At 37.5% G+C, this 17,805-nt stretch overlaps 1 protein-coding gene across 2 annotated transcripts; it reads right to left on the minus strand.

Moving 5' to 3' along the window:
* Positions 1–283: 283 nt before the first annotated feature.
* On the minus strand, positions 284–12,513 carry LOC122069472 (protein NETWORKED 1D-like). 2 transcript variants are annotated; one of them, XM_042633484.1, is made up of 5 exons: positions 12,254–12,513; positions 11,937–12,014; positions 11,557–11,840; positions 2,886–7,081; positions 284–1,711 (listed from the first exon to the last, which is right to left on the minus strand). In XM_042633484.1, exons 3-5 carry the CDS (start codon positions 11,657–11,659, stop codon positions 494–496), a joined length of 5,517 nt encoding a protein of 1,838 aa, XP_042489418.1. In that variant the 5' UTR covers positions 11,660–11,840; positions 11,937–12,014; positions 12,254–12,513; the 3' UTR covers positions 284–493. The 2 variants fall into 2 exon arrangements, with proteins under 2 accessions (XP_042489418.1, XP_042489419.1); XM_042633485.1 differs by having other exon boundaries at positions 11,557–11,843.
* Between the last annotated feature and the right edge of the window lie 5,292 nt (positions 12,514–17,805).

The following is a 17,805-nucleotide window of genomic DNA, read 5'->3' on the forward strand; positions in this document are numbered from 1 at the left end:
CCTCATTTTTTCCTCGTTTGGGATTAGCAAGATCATGCAAATGTATCATGAGTAATCCTTCACCTTCTCTTTCCCCCACTTCCTGCTAATTAACAGTTGTACTGTCTAGGAGACCCAAGCTGACACTGTTAACAAGAAACCTATCATAAACAATATAGAGAGAGGAATTTCTTCAAATTATTGATTATTATTGATGAAAAAGATGCAGCCAGACAGGATCAAAATGCATTGAGCAAAGATGAGAAAATTGGAATGATTGAGTAGCTCAAATTTATGCAAAATAGAAGGAAATGAGCTCATACGAGCATCTTTTTTTGATTACCTGGCCTCGCATGTACAATTCTATTAACTAGAGAAGACCAATACAAACATCCTAGAAAAAAATGGGGAACATATCTCTAGATGTAAATGCCATCTCTAGGAACGAAAGTTTAGACAAATATCAATAGAAAGTTTTATCAACAATTCATAGTTTACAAGTATGCTTACCACTCTAGTTCTTTGTTGAAGGTCTCGCACAAGCACAAAATATAGCCTTCTTTCGCCTGGGGCTGCTCCTGGCACCGCCATAGCCATACAGATAGTCCTTCAAGAGAACCCTCCTTTCTGGGACTTTTATTTGTCCTTTGCTGCTTCTATACTCGTCCAGCTTCGACAAATCAAACTGTATTTTCTGCATCCGAACTTGCAGACGTCCAATCTTTTCAGACACTCGCCGTGCTTGTTCTGAGACTCTCTTCCTTCGGACATTCCTAGTCTCCTCCATTTCTGACGCAGACTTTTCATCAGGGGACAAGAGACCCTCCTCAGCAGTCTTAGTTAATTTGCTGTTAACATCAGACAACTGCATGATGGCCTCTTCCATTTCCTGTAACTGCCCTTTCACGGTATCACACTCGATATCCTTGGAATTTTTGCTCTTCCCCAACATTTCCACCTTCTTTTTCAGTTCTTCCAATGTTATGTAAAGGTTCATCAACTTCTGAGCATCAGAAGCAAGTCTCTCTAGGATCTTCCTCTTGTTCCCCTGTTGATGTGGCTCTGTAACCCTCCTAGATACCTCTAGTATGTCAACACCCAACTCCTTCTCAACTTGCAACTCTGAAGATGGATGCTTGCTCTTCCGTTCCTTTGCATTAATCTCACCCTTCACAGGTGCAGATGACAGCTTCTGTCCCTTCTCAACTGTAAGATCTAGGTTGTAGTTATGATCAACAGTTTCCCATATCTCAAGCATGGCATCATCTGTCTCAACATTTCGTTTCTTATTCAGGCCATATTGCCCAACTCCATGGCCATAATATGACTGTTCAGAAACATGATCAAGTGGAATATCTTTCATCAGAAGAACATTCTTTATTTTTGATATTTGGGGTTCTGTTTTCTGTAGAGGGTCATCACTTGACTCATCCCTAAGTTCTGGGCCTTCTAGTTGCAAGACAATATCCCTGCTTGTTTGAACTTCTTTTTCTTTCCGGGAGCTGTTCCTAGATCTTAACCCTTTGATCTCTTTCTTCACAGCCACTTGCTTGTCTTTGCCTAAGCTTTCCAGCACTGCAAGCCTCTCCTTCTCCACCACTATCTTCTCAATGGCTTTGACTCTATTCAGAAATTCCTGCAAATCAGAAACTCCATTTGGCAGCACAGCACAGTGATCTCCACTCATCAGTCCTTCACTCTTATCATGATATTGATTTTTCAATTCTACGTCCTGGAAACAAGTGCATGAAGTTATGTGAGGCAGTTAAGATCACTACAATAAACATATGGGATATATAGGTGGAACAATAGAAACACTGGAAGTGCTAGAACAAGCTCCATTAAGTGGAAAATGGTTCTGGGACTCCGAATCTCAAAAAGTAATGATCCACCTGATAATTTAAAAATTAGAAGTAATATTGCAAGATTCTATAACCATGAAGGAAAAAAGAGGCTCCAATATCATGGCATTTCCTTTGATGTTTTATACTAATTCATATTGAAGAAACAAGGTAATATGGATGGGTAGAAACGGAAAATGAGAACCTGAGGGGAAGAACTTCCCACCCAATTCTCACAATAATGGAGTGTTAGAAGCCCATCATGTGCTATTGTTTTAACAAGTAGGTGATCAACTGGATCCTAATGCTAACTGCTAAGGGACCTTATTGGACATGCTTATGGGTGGCCAAAATTTTGACTGCCTGATCCAACTGATTGTTTAACTTGGTTAAAGAGAGTCCTACAGAAATTATTTGTGCAAATTGAAAAGTAGGGAGTGTCCGGCTTGGGCAATTCAGACAAATAAAATACCTAGGTTTGTCCAAATTTGAGACACTGAGATAACAATAAGATTATGGGTTGCTTTAGTAATTGAGTATTGACTGAGTTGGCAAGAATTGTGTCACATCCGTTAGGTCTCAAGTTCAAAAGTTCTAACTAGCATTTTTTTATTCATTTTTCTCTTGCTTCATTGTAGGGGGAAGTTAATGATGCACTTCAGTTGATATTTTAGACGGACATGGACATATATAATTGTCCAGATTTTTGCTACCCTAGTGATGCTACTATTCTAAATCTCAGACTATACATGGGAATCCACCCAGATGAAGTGCCGATGCACTTGGCCAACAAAGAAGCCTAGTAAGTAGTCATATAATATTCTTTATCTTTCCTTTCTTTACTGTCTAAATCCAACATTGAATAGCAGATACTGTAATTAACTCAGTCAACAAAGTATCCACTGTCCAATGCTGTCTATCAAAACTAAAAGGTAGATAGCCTCTCAAGGTTTTGAGACCTCATTATAGCTTGGACTGAAACAACTCAAACTGAATCATGGATTCAACCCATGAGTTTCTGAATGGTGGAATAAGTCTATACCATAAGCAGAGAAAGTAACTTACCATTGGTTCCATCTTTGTCTGCAAAAGAGCATGGTCTTCAAGAGATGAGATACCATCCCTCAAGGAAACTATGACAGGCAAATATGCAGCCAGCTCAGCTTTGAGTCCTCCATTTTCACCGTCCAAAACAGAAAGTTTTCCATTCAGCTGTTCAATCTCTACTTTGTTTGAAGCACTATCATGTTCAAGGATCTCACATGCTCCAACAAGTTCATGAACCTTCTGTTCAAGTAGAGCTTCCCAAACACTGGACATCTGCAGGTCTACATAGAATTTTGCAGCATCAGCCTCCAGGAGTATGACTTCATTTCTTCTCTCTTGCAGCTCACAACTAAAATTTTTCTCAGCATTTTTTAGTTGTATGGTTTCCTCACGTAATTTGCTGACTTCAGATTCAAACTCTCTATTTGCTTCCTGAATGCAACTGATCTCCACGATCTGACAGCTTTTATCTGCTGACAGCTCAAGGACATGCTTCTCTAGCTCCTGTCTTAACATCTCAGACTCATTCAGTTCCTTCTTCAGTTCCTCAACATTGTTACATAACATTTTGTTCTCACTTGCAGTAACTCCGAGCTTCTGTTCTGCATCTGAAAGTTCCATTTCCTTCTGATAAAGTAGATCCTTTGCCGTTGTGATTTGATGATTCAGTTGCCCATTTACATTCCTGACTCCATTCATCTCATTCTCTAATTCCTCAGCAGACTTCTCGAGATGCAGCTTTTCCCTCTCTACCATTTCCAACTTTTCTATTATTACTCTAATCGCACTCTGGAGATCACTGTTAACTCCACGAAGACAGTCCAGATCTTTGCTAAACTCTTCCAGTTTCACAGATTTCTCGGTGTTACAGCCCTCAAAAATCAAGGAGAGATTTCCCAAAGCAAATGCTTTACCAAGAAGAACACTTATTTCCTCCTCTTGTATGTGTGCCACCTTCTTCATGTCGGACAACTCCTTCCTCAAAAATCCATTTTCTTCAAGTGATTTGGAATTTTCATTCTGTGACACAAGGCAAGCTTCCTGCAAATCAGAAATTTTAGCCAGTAGCTTCTCCGTTTCGGCTTTTAGAACCTCCTCCCGTTGCTCTCCCATCCTGATTTCTGATTGCAACTGCACATTCATCTCCAGAATTTGATGTTTCTCATTTTGCAACATCAATAGCTCCTCCATCCGGAGTTTGAACTCCTTATCAAGGGAGTTCCTTTCACGCTCAAGATGTGCTGTCTCTAGTCTCATTTGTTCTAGCAGGGTAAGCAGAACCAAATTTTGAAATGATAGCTGTTGCTTCTCATCCTGAACTCTCAAGAAAGAACAATTTGTATCTTCAATTTTCCTTAAAATATTCTGCAGTAGCACTTGATCTTCTCTGATCTTATGACTCCCATAATCTGAATCAACTTCAAGGGAATTCAAGATCTCAATAATCCCTGTTCTAAGATTCTCAATTTGGTCAGACAGGAATTTTGTTTCTACATGTAGTTTGTGATTTTTTTTTTCCAGTTCTGAAATTAATTTCTCTGATAACTTGGAAGCCTCAAAGTGTTTCTGAGACTCGATAACCAGAGAGAGATTCTTTTCTTCCATGTCTCGGATAAACCTCTGCAGGATGAAGATCTCAACCTGAGTGTTCATGGATCTGTCAAGTTGTTCCTCAATTTCTTTCTTCCTCCATTGACCTTCTTGTTGCAGGACATGGATATGCTTTTCTAGAGCAGCTAGCCTGGTTTCACTTGACTCGGAAAACCTAGCACGTTCTTCTTTTTCTAGGTCCAAGGAGACACGTAGCTCTTTAACTTGACAAAGTGTGAACTCTTTCTCCTTCTCCAGGCCAAAGTATTTTTCTTCTAATTGTGAGCATTTGTTCTCTAGTTCTTCCAGCCTTCGTTGAACAATTTGTAGCTGAGAGACCAGAGATTCTTTATCAGAAAGAATGGCAGACTTTTCATTATCAAGTGACTGGTAAGATTCTTCTAAGCTCTTTGCTTTTGTCTTTGATCCTTCGAGTTCAGCAACCACATCAGAAAGGGAATTCTCAAGTAATGTGCTCCTCTCTAAGAGCTTTTCCACCTTCTCAGCCATAATCTCCAACTGGGAAACCAGGCTAGCCTTCTCAGCAACAAGAGCAGATTTTTCTTCATGAAGAGACTGGCAGGATCCATCTAAAAGTTTCACTTTCTCTCTCAATCCTTCTAACTCAGCAGTCACATCTGAGAGGGAATTTTCTAAAAGAGCATTTTTCCCCAGAAGTTTCTCCATGTTTTCCAACTTCTCCAAAAGAGTTACTTTTTCATCTTTGCCTCTCTGACAAATTTCTTTCAGCTTCAAGTTCTCATCCTGCAAGTTCTTCACAGCTGAAGCAAAGGACTCGGGATTCAAACCCAATGACTCAACTTGCTCCATTATACTCAGAAGGCGCTGATTCAAGTCATTTATTTCCTCTTTCAGACAGTAAATCTCTTGTTGAAGAGCATTTCTTTGATCCAAGCGAAGTTCAACCTCCGCTTCAAGCTTTTCTTTTGTCTCCTTCAAGCCAAACATCTCGTCCTGCAGACTCTTCATTGATCTGGCAGACGATAAGTTCTGGTCCTCCAGGATCTTGTTGTCTTCCTTAATTTGTTGGACTCTGTCTTCCAAACCCTGCTTCTGAAGCTCCACATCCTTCAACACTTGAACAGTCTTTTGGAGCTCCACTGCCAGATTTATCTGCTCCTCCTGAGATTGGGAGTGCAAACTCTGCATGGTTCTAAGAGCAGCATCTGCCTGCAAGAACTGCACGTGCTCTTCTTGTATGCGAGTGTGGAATATCTGCAACTCTTCCTGCTTCTCTTTAAGTTCCTGAGTTTGCATCCCAATCTTCCATACCAAAGCTTCCATCTCTGACCTCAGAGATTGATTTACACTCTCCAATAGAAGACAATGTTCTTCAGAACTGTGCAATTTTTCTAGCCCTGTTTCTAACTCAGTGTCAAGTCTTCTGGCTTCCTCCTGTGCACGAGATACTTCACTCTCCAGAATAGATATTCTCTCCAAACACTGCTTATACTGAAAAGCAGCTGCATCCTTCTGTTCCTCTAAAATAGAAAGGGCTTGCTTTAGTGTCTGGACTTCAGTTTCAGCCCTTTCAGCTCGCTCATTAAGTTTTTTCATCTCCTCCTCAGTAGAAGAGATTTTGTTCTCCAAATTAGATATCGTCTCTAAACACTCATTATATTGAAGAAGAGCAGCTTCCTTCTCATTTTCTAATCTGGCGAGGGCTTCCTTTAAGTTCTCAGCTTCAGTTTCAGCATTACATGCTCGCTCATCAAGATTTTTGGCACCATCTTCTGCATTAGTAATTTTGGTCTCCAGACTAGATATCCTCTCCAAACACTCATGGTATCGAAGAAGCCCAGCTTCCATTTCAGCTTCTAGATTGGAGAGCATGGCTTTTAAGGTTTGAACTTCTGTTTCTGCTTTACTTGCTCGTTCATGGAGTCCTCTGGCACCATCTTGGGCACTTGAGACTTCAGTCTCTAAATGGGATATCTTCTCCATACTTTGCTGGTAGTGAAGGAGGCCTGCTTCCTTTTCAGCTTCCAATTTAGCAAGAGCCTCTTTAAGTTTTTGAACCTCCATCTCGGCTTTACTTGCTCGATTCTGGTTCTCAGTTGACAAGTGAAACACACCATCATGTAAGTTTTGTTCTTGCCCATCGACCTCCTGGAAGTTCAGGCCCTTTCGCACCCTAACTTCTGCAACTTTTGCATGATTCGGCAACATCTCACCTGACCCAAGTATATCATTGAGCTGTTTCAACCCCCTTTTGCTTGTTTCAGCATCAGATTCTTCAGAATAGCCTCCATTCCTTTTCATGGTATGGAACTGTGATGAGGGAAGCTCAAGAGCATCTTTGTGCAAGTCATCAGGTTCACGTAGAAAATGTGGTGTCTTGGGTGTGTGAGGTTCAGATGAATCATCGGCCATCACAGGGGGAACTTGGTCAGGAAATGCTTCTGAAATGGTACGATGGGCTTGACGGAGTGCACCAGTTGCATGGTCATATCTTTCTGCCAAAGAACGATATGCTCGGTAGAACTCCTCAATTAATTTCATAAGTTCTGGACGCTTCCTGTAGTACATCTCCACCCTCCCTTTAAAGGAATCTGCATCTTCTTCAATGAGCTTGATCATTGCTTTGACCTTAGCATCCATATCTGTTCAAGTACACATCTTCGATCAGTGGCCAAACCACAAGTGCTTTAGCAGAAAATTCAAAACTAATAGACCACAGATTATACACAATCATAATCGACTTTAGTATGGATTCAAGAAGCATAAACCTAAGTGTTAAGATCCCTTGAAAAACATGCAAGGCCCATGATATAACTTCAGGGGCAAATGCTCATTACATTGATGAACCACATACAAAATTGCACCTTACATTTACCAAAAGAAATGACGTGCCACAACCTAAGTTAAAAACCAACCAACAATAGAGAAACAAATTTGATATTTTAAACAACATGCTCAGGTAACTTGACTCAGCCTCATCCCATCTTTCCGGTTCAGCTCAGCAAATACTGCCTGCAATTCCATGCCATCTAAGGTAATATCTTCATTAAAATAACCCAGAAAGTTCCGCACCAAATTAACCTACATTCTTTTCAGACTTTCCCATATAGAAGCTTTTCAAAATGCTCCAAAATGGCTTCCCACCACTATAACAGATTAAAGACAGAAAATGCCATTGATTGAAACAGAGCTGTATCCAGCCATATGCTCCAGCTTCTTCATTCATTGTTATCAATATGTAAGTACTCACAAGAAATTCTAGTTTATTGAAATAAAGACAGTCTATCCTGGGGCAGGCTCATATAAACATTCGGGAGGAAAAGAAAATTAGAATTGACAACTGAATTACAATCCCTTATAATGTGTTATCAAAAGATATCTTGAAATTTGGGTGTGCCTTCTCTATTTTTTATGCCATACTACCTAGGTCAGTCCACTCCTCACCAAAGTTGACATGAGACCCACAAACATTTTCCCAGTCCCTAACAAGGTCAGACCATAATTATAATCCACACTAAAATCATGTCAAACCATCAAAACACAGATTTTTTTTTTTTTTGGTAGATATATTATGAAAATTTAAATAAGTTTAAGAAAAACCCTTTATTGTCTAGAAATACTTTTCCTGCATTTTAGTTAAGTTGTACAGACCTATTCATTCAATTTGAGAGTTGACCCATCTATAGAATTTCATTACATTCAAGGTCTGCCACCACACTAATCACATTCAGCATAATCATACCTTTGCAATGTTTGGTTCATGGTAGGTTTCAGATAAACCAATAAAAACAGAGTATGTGGATGTAACTTTAGCAGAAATAAGGCTGAAAGTGTGATAATAAGAATTGATGCTAAGGAGACACCTTGAAGTGATAACTGATACCTAGGTTCACTAATTAATAAAAAAGGACAAATAGAGGATGATGTTGCATATAGAATTAAAGCAAGGTGGACAATAGTGGAGACGTGCTTTTTGAGTGTTGTGTGATCGACGCATCCCACTAAAACTCAATAGAAAATTTTATAAGACAAACTATCAGACTAGCAATGATGTACAGAGCTGAATGTTGCGCAATGAAGAAATAGCATATAAACAAAATTTGAGTAGCTCAGATGAAAATATTGATATGGATGAATGGTAAAATTAGAAAATATAAAATAAGGAATGAACACTACTAGAGGTAATCTAGGAGTAAATTCAATACATGATAAGCTGAGTGATGCAGTTCAAGGAAGAACAATGTTCGCGTGGTGTTCATGTGGACTTGGTGTGGGCCCCATGAAGCCAGCTTGTGTGGGAGATATTGGAGCATTGAAAGTAGTAGCAACTAACAGTCCCTTTTTATTTTAGCAAGTTCCTAATATTTGTAATAGCAAGGATCATCTTCGTAGAAGTTCCTAAATATATTGGCAGCCAAGTAACCCCACACAATAGAAGGGCCACTAATTTTGTATTGTGGCCATTGTTTATTATAAATAAAGAGGAAGGAGCAGCTAGCCCATAGATTTGATGTTTAAAAACTATACTCTATGAGAGTGTGTGCACTGTGGTGAATCAGTGACAGCCCTTGTTGTGAAGCAAGTGGCAACAAAGATAGTGAAGCCTTGGAGTGAGGGTAGTTATGCCCAATTACAGCATAGCCAACCCTACTTAGTCGAGATGAGGCCTAATTGAGTTGTTTAGGGAGTATAACTTCTCATTGTTTCCTTGTTATTCAAGAATTAGAACAACCACCAAGAAAGACGAAGAAAAATGAACAGATTAAAGCATAATGACACAGAGATTTAACACGGTTCACACACCAATGTGATGTGCTACATCCACGGGCAAAGCTGACAATGATTCACTATGTTGGAAGAAAAGATACAATGGATATCTCTCAAGAACTCTCCCTGAAAACCCTAACTGGAAAATCCCCAATTCAGTCTTGTCTTTCTTACTTGCACAACAAGACAATAAAACTTCTAAGTACTCCTCCAGTTGGGTCGATCCATCAGGTCGCAACCAAGCCTGGAGCCCATCACAAATCTTAGAAAAAATCTCATTCAAGTTGCCACCAAAAATGTTGGAGCAGGGCAATCTTCAAAACAGGGACAAGAATTTGAGACACACATAACACATCTCTTTCTTCTTTTCTCTAATCTCTGTTGAGTTTCTTCCCTGTCATACACTGTTCCAGCAAGCATTCCAGCAACCTACTTCCTACCGTGGGCATCCCTAGGTGACTTCTAACCTTCTACTTTGTTATTACTTAATTTCCAACACTGTTATTAAGTCCTTCCATATTCTGTTAGTTGATTTCCAGCACTGTTTTGATGTTTGATATCTACCGTTGGACAGCAACCTAGTTTAAACTTCAGCGATAGATTCCAAGAATCTGTCCATCAGCTTTGGCTAATATTAAACTATATTACTCTCCTCCATCCTTAATCCATTCAACATAAATCTTGTGTTCATCAGATGGCTAGTTCATGAGTTATATCGGTTTTTTTGACTTACCGTTTTGCAGTTTTTGTGATTTTCTAATTTCTGTCCTTGTCAGTTTCTCATCATCCAACCATTAACTTCCTTTAATATTTTTACCACTTAAGTACCCCCATAGGTTCTGTAAGATATCTTAATTTCACTTTCACCAGATTCACCATTTTAGAAATCTCTTTAATCAAAGTGTCGCTCTGTTTTGGTTCACTGCGATTCTGTTTCTGTATGTTTGTTAGTGTCGACTTGTTTCAGCCTAGCAAACCCTCATCACTGAGAGAGTCCTTTGAGGTGGCACGGACATGGAAAGAAACAACCCTAAATGATCAGTAAGGAGGAATGATATGAGTCAAATTGGAAGAGCTAAAACTGCTCGACGAGGTCAAAGATGACTTAGTGAGAGTTCGTGAGAAAAGACATGGCACGAATTAGGGTTAACTGACAACAAGCATGTCTTGAATAGAGTTGAATGGTGAAATATGATCCATATAGCCAACCCTACTTAGTTGAGATGAGGCTTAGTTGAGTTGTTTAGGTAGTATACTATAACTTCTCATTGTTTCCTTGTTATTCGAGAATTAGGAAATCAATTTCTATATATAATTATAATCACATTTCCATTAGATCAGTTCAGTGAAGTAAAAATGCGTCGAAGTTACACAAAAGTTAGTTAATCCCCAAAAGGAAATGAATGTACCACATAGTCAGAACTCGTGTTTTCCTTTTTCTTTCTTTTTTTCCTTTCACTTGAAGACCCAATGGTGCTTCCATGAACTGTAACTGACCTGGGCTTAAATCACAAACCCCATGTGAGTTAAGCCCATTCAACATCTACAAACAATACCTTCTCTCTTCAAACATAATCAGGAATCCAAAGCATCATCCAGACAGAAACACTCACAAAGAACTTAATCACATGTGAAGAAAAACAATCTACTCCCTTATGGTTTATTCCTCACTGAACACCGAAATTTCATGCACCTGGCCTACAAGACAGTGATTCTCTAATAAAAAATTTCTTTTCCCCACTACAGTCCTTTTTTTGCCAGATAAGATGGTCAAATATAGCTGATATACAACAACAGGGCAAAGTAACAGCTAAGCTGTAAATTGGAAATTAAATGGTGCTTAATCGGGAAAATACAAAATAAATTCCATCCTAGTTCTCGGACTCCGTAGTCTTGAGACCAAGGCTATGAAACACGGTATTGCGAACCATATCGGTTACTGCCATACTGATACCAATTCGAATTGTTTGAATCAGTCTGATTTGAGATCAAAAGGTCACTTTTTGATTAAAAAACTCTTTTTCTACTATATTGGCCAATCCTTATCGGTGTCGGGCTCCAGCGATACTGATACGTATCAGCTAATACTACCCATACCATACCGATACTTAGAACACTGGTTAAGACTTTTCATGAATGTGTTTCAGGAAAACCCAGAAACGTATACAGAAAAAGGGAAATAATCAGTTATCACTATCATGTTTCCCATGAACAACAACAACTACAACCAACACCACCACCCAAAAAAAAAACGCTAATTATCTCAAGAAAACCACACGGAAGTGAGCTGAGCAAAACAGGAAAAAAAATTGTCAGAAAACTCCAACCAAACCAGAACGGAGAGAAATACCTGTAAGATTTTCCTGAAGCCATTTGGAATTCTTTGGGCTTATATGACTATCCCACCACCAGGAGTACAAGCGTCTAGAGTCGGAATGTAACAAGGTTGTCATGACTGTAGCCAAGATCACCAACGCAATCTGTTCTGGTCTGGCAAAACCCCGATCCTTGTACCAGTTATAAAAATCCAGGTAAGGGATTCGAGCCAGAATAAAGCTTGATTGGATCTTAAAACCCCGATTTGGAAGTGAGAAGAAAAGGGTTTTGAAGCTTTTAATCCGTCAGTCCTTGTGCCTGCTTACAGACATCAACAGACATTAATAAAGGGAATTAGAAAGAGAAGATGAAATAACCTTCTTTAAGTCCCTGCTTACATATCAAGCGAACTACCTGATAAATAGAACAAAAGTCCAGAAAGTACTTGAAAACAACAACCCTTTCCTCTCTTTTCAAACTCCTCAACACTACCTGATCAACAGCCAAATCCGAAACAGAAGATTAGATAACATCAAATACTTACAGAGTTTCTCAATTAACAACATGGGAATTCCCTCAATCACCAAAAAAAAAATAGGAACTGAAAACCAGAAGAAATTCAAAAAAGAAAAGGAAAGAGATCGGAGACACACCCATTAATACAAAAACAAAAGCATAGCGAATATGGTATCAAAATCAATTTTTCATGATTTAAAAGACAAAGAACTCACCATAAAAATCAAGAATTGATCTTAAGAGTTTCTACACGCAGCTGTGATTACAGTCGAACAGCTGCTTTCCTCACTTTTTCACCCCATTGTTTGTGAGAGATTCTTCCGTATCTCTATGACTCTCTCCTCTTTCGTCCTTTTTCTCTCGATTGCGTATTCTGTGTTTGTGGAGTTTGGACGATTGTGCTTCAGACTATTAGAAGTGGAGGAAATAGTTGCAAAGAACAGAGTAGGGACTATTTCATCAGAAAAACAGAGACGAGAGAGAGAGAGAGAGAGAGAACATTTACTCATTTAAAAAGTTTTTTTTCCGCTTTTTTTATTTCCAAAAAGGATTGTATTAGATTATATTCTTTTTTTAAAAAATACAAGTGGGACCCATCTTTTGTATTATATAATTATAAATTGTGAAAAATAATGAGAGAGATAGACACAAGGTAGTGAGGTACAAAGGTATAGCTTACCGGCAGTTCAGAGAAACATTTTTTTTTAGTGGGACCCACTCATAAGTTAATACTGATGCCCCGCGCGTGCATCGCGTTCGGGTTTTGTACATTCCTTCGGTTTCTCCATCAAAATTAGAGCCAAACACGTTTCTCTAAAATGCTTTTTTTCTTTTTCTAGTGTTCCTACCAAATTCTTATTTTCCAATTTGTCTACCATCCAGTTGTTGTACTTTGACATTTATCGAAAAAAAAAGGTGGGTGTACTTTGACTAGTATACGGTTCTTCTACCTTCCATTCCCACCAAAAAAAGACCTTAACACATCATAAGAAAATTATGTTGTTAAACTATAGAAAAAGCCTCACAATCAATAACTTGAAAGGTCCTCGTGAACATAATATATTTTTATGGGTAACGGAATTTAGGTGATGGTACTCATAAATCAGCTCAACAATTAGGAGAGAGAGTGTATATAAATCAATTTATTCAAACAAGGGTGAAAGGGCTTTTCTTGTTGCCTCCATTTGCTTATTATTCACCAATTCGGCAATCATAGGTATATGAGAGAAGCTTACATATTATCCTTCCTTATTTTGGAGGGTCTTTCTGATTGGCATTTCAATTGGGTTTGAAAGAACGGAAGAAGATCTTCAAATTCTTTCAAGCCGGAAGTGAGGAGATACTTTTACCAACATTTTTAATTTAATTTTCCTTGACTATGTGGGATCACTGTTAATGAAATTGTTTCTCATGCCCTAATTAGAGTGGCATGGGAGATTCTGCATACGCCATCCCACCCCGTGAATAACCTTTTTCCTATACTCAAACAAATGAGCAAGTCTCTAATTTAATAATCAATGTTAACATATGGAGGGGGGAGGGGGGAGGGGGGAGGGGAACTCATTTAAATGGTTCCAATCTTGTTAATCTTATCAAGACAACCCATCTCCTTATGCCGTATGAAATTATGACGTAGCAATTCTAACTATGGAATAGTTAGTAAATACCTTGGATTAATCACATGTCAAAATATCAATCTAATTCAATCAAGGGATAGCTAGGGTTCTCTAAGCAAGCAATGTAAAGGAGCACACCAATGAGGTGTGGCAAAATAATATCTTACATTAGCACACCAGCAAGGTCATTTTATATGAGGAGGGAGAAATAGAAAAGAGGTGCTTGTGTACCCTACCCCAGTGGCTCAAAGAACATTTTCCCTTCAATCAAATACTCTCTTATATTTGCATGTATATCCATGCATGTTTCCAATATTCCCGACCGCTACTAGGCATTTTTTAATTTTTTTGGTTTTTAAATTTTTATTTTTCTACTTGATAAAATGTATATGGGATAAAATTTTACATGTGAAAAAAAAAAATCAAAAAACCCTTAGAGTCAACATGTTTACCAAATTTGAACCCCATTAAATATAATGTACGACACAAATTTCAGCCACCTTGATAAGTTTATCAAGGCTGGCCTGCCATAACATATAATACTGATGAAAGATGAGTCTAATAATTATATAAAAAACTTTATATAGGGATGGCATGAGAAATGCATTAGCCAAATTAATATATATTATATTATATTATAATTTATTTGTGCTGACTCAATTTGAATATCAAAAAATGTGAGTCAATAATCATCTGATAAATTGAATTATTTATTAGAATAAGTTTATTATGCTAGTGTCACATAAGAAACAAGTTTTGGATTGTCCTTGTCTGATGGATGATCCCTAAGATAACGAAACAATATTATTGATAAAAATCATAGTTTCAGTTAATTCATATAAAAATCCCACATATGCCAACTCGATCAACAAACCAAACAATAATCCTTATTATTATTTTTTATTTTTATTTTTGATAAAAATGATCCTTGATTTAACAAGGAAATAATTGCTAAGTATTTTTGTTTCAAAACATTAAACAGAATATAGTGTCCCAATTATGGGAGAGGTTTGGGCACACTGCCCACTTGCTCCAAGCTAACAGTGAACATCAATGAAAGGTAGGATGGGGAGGAACACATGGGGTCATTTTCAAGGGGGAGGGAGAGAGAGTGACACAGTCTAGGTACCCAATCCCCTCCCCCAACTTTTTTTTTTTTTTTTTTTTTTAAATTAATTTTTTCATAAATAAAAAAAATCACACCAAAAACAAACCAAGAAGACCCCACTATGAAAACCCAAAATTGACGACACTGAAATAAAATCTCACCTTATGGTTAAGTTTTGCTTTAGGTTTAGTACATGCATAAAATTGATTAGGATCAATAGAAATCAAACCAAACCAATTGTTTGACACCCTACAACATTAAGAGATTTTCTTTTCACTATGGATGATAAAAACCTTGGTCCTAAAATCAATGATGTTACGTATATCAAACTTCATAGTTTTCTTCTTTTCAACCATTGAAATTTTTATTAAAATTAGTCAGCACAAGGGAATCTCCGACTGAAAGAAACATTTATAAGAAAAAAGGGTGGCTGAAACAATCAAACACATGAAATAGAAAACCTAGAAGCACTAGAAGCCTAGATTTCATAAACAGATTCACATGATACATGCATGAAGTAAATGAAGGAAAGCAACTAGAAATAAAGGAGTGACAGTATCCTCAAACAATTGGTTCAGTTGCCCATTAATTAAGCGATGCTTCTAGCCAAAATGACAGTTGAATTCATAAAATTTGCATTTAATGAATTTTTTTTTATTTTTTGTTAGCGATTGGTATTCAAGCCTTCAATTTCACTAGTCCCACGATCCTATATTGACCTCACACCTGCATGGACGAGGTAATAGCAGGGTGAATGAGAACCATTCAACTTTCACCAAAAGTAATGAAGAACTCTACACACCCCATGTATTAGTGATCTCAAAGAAATAAGAGGAGTCGAACTTAGAAAGACATATTTCCTGATTGTATTTAATGAACTATCCCTAATATCAACATGAATTTGTGACAAAGATGAGGATAATTTCGTTAATTTAAGTCATATGAAAATATGTGGCTTATCTTTCATCTTTCATCTTTCATCTTTCATCTTTCATATATATGAAAGGTGGACGGCGAATGGACGGTGTGCCGGTCGTCACTTTCCGCCACAACAGCTACGTCAATGAGAGAGAGAGAGAGATTATAAGGTACGTCTCTCTTTTTTTTTTTTTTTTTTATAGTTATAAATAGATGATGCTAAAGTCATATGATGTACAAAAAGAATAAAAGAAATTGATTTGGTGACTGTGTTTCCCACTTAAATTATATATTTCCACGTTAGATGATAGTTAATCCAAACGGCTATATTTCATTGGGAAATCTAAAGAGAAAAGGAAAAGCTAGCTTCCAAAGCCTAAAAGGCTTATGGCAATGAGCTGTGGGACGGTTAAGACGGCCCAATCAATTGGAATTAGGCCCACAAGTTAAGCTTTTTTGCTGTTCTAATGGATGCATTATTCCCATAAGCAGAAAATATTTGGCCAAGCTTGAATTCTCATTTATATTTATAGTACATAGCCCATCTACGATGGCCTCACCATAGGTTTTTTTTTTTTTTTTTTTGGGTGGGGATGTTAGGATCACGGTTATAAGTATCGGTATCTGTGGTCGTATTGATCACCACAAATATCAATATGAATACGGTCACATTAGCAGTTCCCTTGTCTATCTCTCTATCTCTCTACCTCTCTTTTCCCTCAAATAAGGGGTGAAAGATGTCTTTTCCTAGAGAAGAGGATATGGTCACAACTCACAGGGAAGCGTTGGCATAGGCCATGCTCTTGAACAGAGTTCTTTTTCCCTAATTAATAAGAGTGAAGTTTTCTCATCTACGGTGCAAAATGATCACTGTGGCTTAGAGCAAGGACCACGAAAATGGAAGAAATTCTCCGTTATAGGAGGAAATGTCTGAAATACCCTCACAATGATCCATCCCCTAATTAATATGATGTGTGGACTAATAAAGTTGATATTTGATTAGTTGAATAGATAGAGATGTTTTCTTCTGTTTTTCCATTTTATAATCCAATAAAATGTGTTTCATACATATGCCTAAATATATTCTATAACTCCAAGTCTAGGGAGTTACAATATTCTTGGTGGCTCCCTATAAGAATAAAGAGACATTTCAAGTTGAATTGTTGAAGAAAGGATAAGCTCATAGATTTGGATTGTTTAGTCTAATTCTTTTAACTGTTGATCAAGAGACAGTTTGGACTTTGGAGGCTTTTGATTGTTAGGTATCAAAGAAAATTAAGTTAGTAGCAGTCAAATTTTATATGATTCATCATATGGAAAAAAAGGGGTTTTGGGTTTTGTTTTGTTCAAAGAAATGAAGGATTTGACAAGTGAAAGAGACCTATATATAGCTATTAATATACCTATATTATGTACAAAAAGAAGGGTTTTGAAGGCTGTATTATGTAGTTAGTTGGTGACATTTGAAGAGTCTCTTCAACCTCCAATGGGGTCGACTGGTCTAACATAATAAGGCTGCCAAATAAATTATAAAAAAATAAATATTTTTGAAAAATAAACTTTTGAAAATAGATTAGTTTTTTTATTAAAAAAATTTATATTCAATTATGAAATAAGGAAAAAAGTTTTCTAATCCGTCGATCAGCTGATAGATAAAATGGTCTCATGCTCTAGGAGTCCAAGATCACAGAAATTGAATATTTCCCTCTTTTCCCTCTCCCTCTCCCTCTCCCTCTCCCTCTCCCTCTCCCTTATTTGAGGAAGAATGGATAACACTCTCATTTTTTGTTTTTTCTCTTCCTATTTTCCCTCTAAATATCCATAGTTTGGTGATTCGAACCTCTCCCCATGAAATAATACATTGATTAATGAGGACGATATTAAAGAGCATCCACAAAAGTCCTTTCATGGTAAGTAAATTGTTTGTGAGACACGACAAGATATTAGGGATTAGGATTTGAAAATCCCAATTAGGTAAAGATCATATGCAATCATTTTAACTTTGATTTCAATTTCGTTACCATTTAACTAGATGAATGATGATTCAATATTTTTTTTTTTGATAAGTATGATGATTCAATATTGTTGCTTGATAATAAAGGTGAATTCTTGTGGGTCTTTTTAT

This window comes from Macadamia integrifolia, unplaced genomic scaffold (genome assembly GCF_013358625.1).
Source record: "Macadamia integrifolia cultivar HAES 741 unplaced genomic scaffold, SCU_Mint_v3 scaffold624, whole genome shotgun sequence".
NCBI lineage: Eukaryota > Viridiplantae > Streptophyta > Magnoliopsida > Proteales > Proteaceae > Macadamia > Macadamia integrifolia.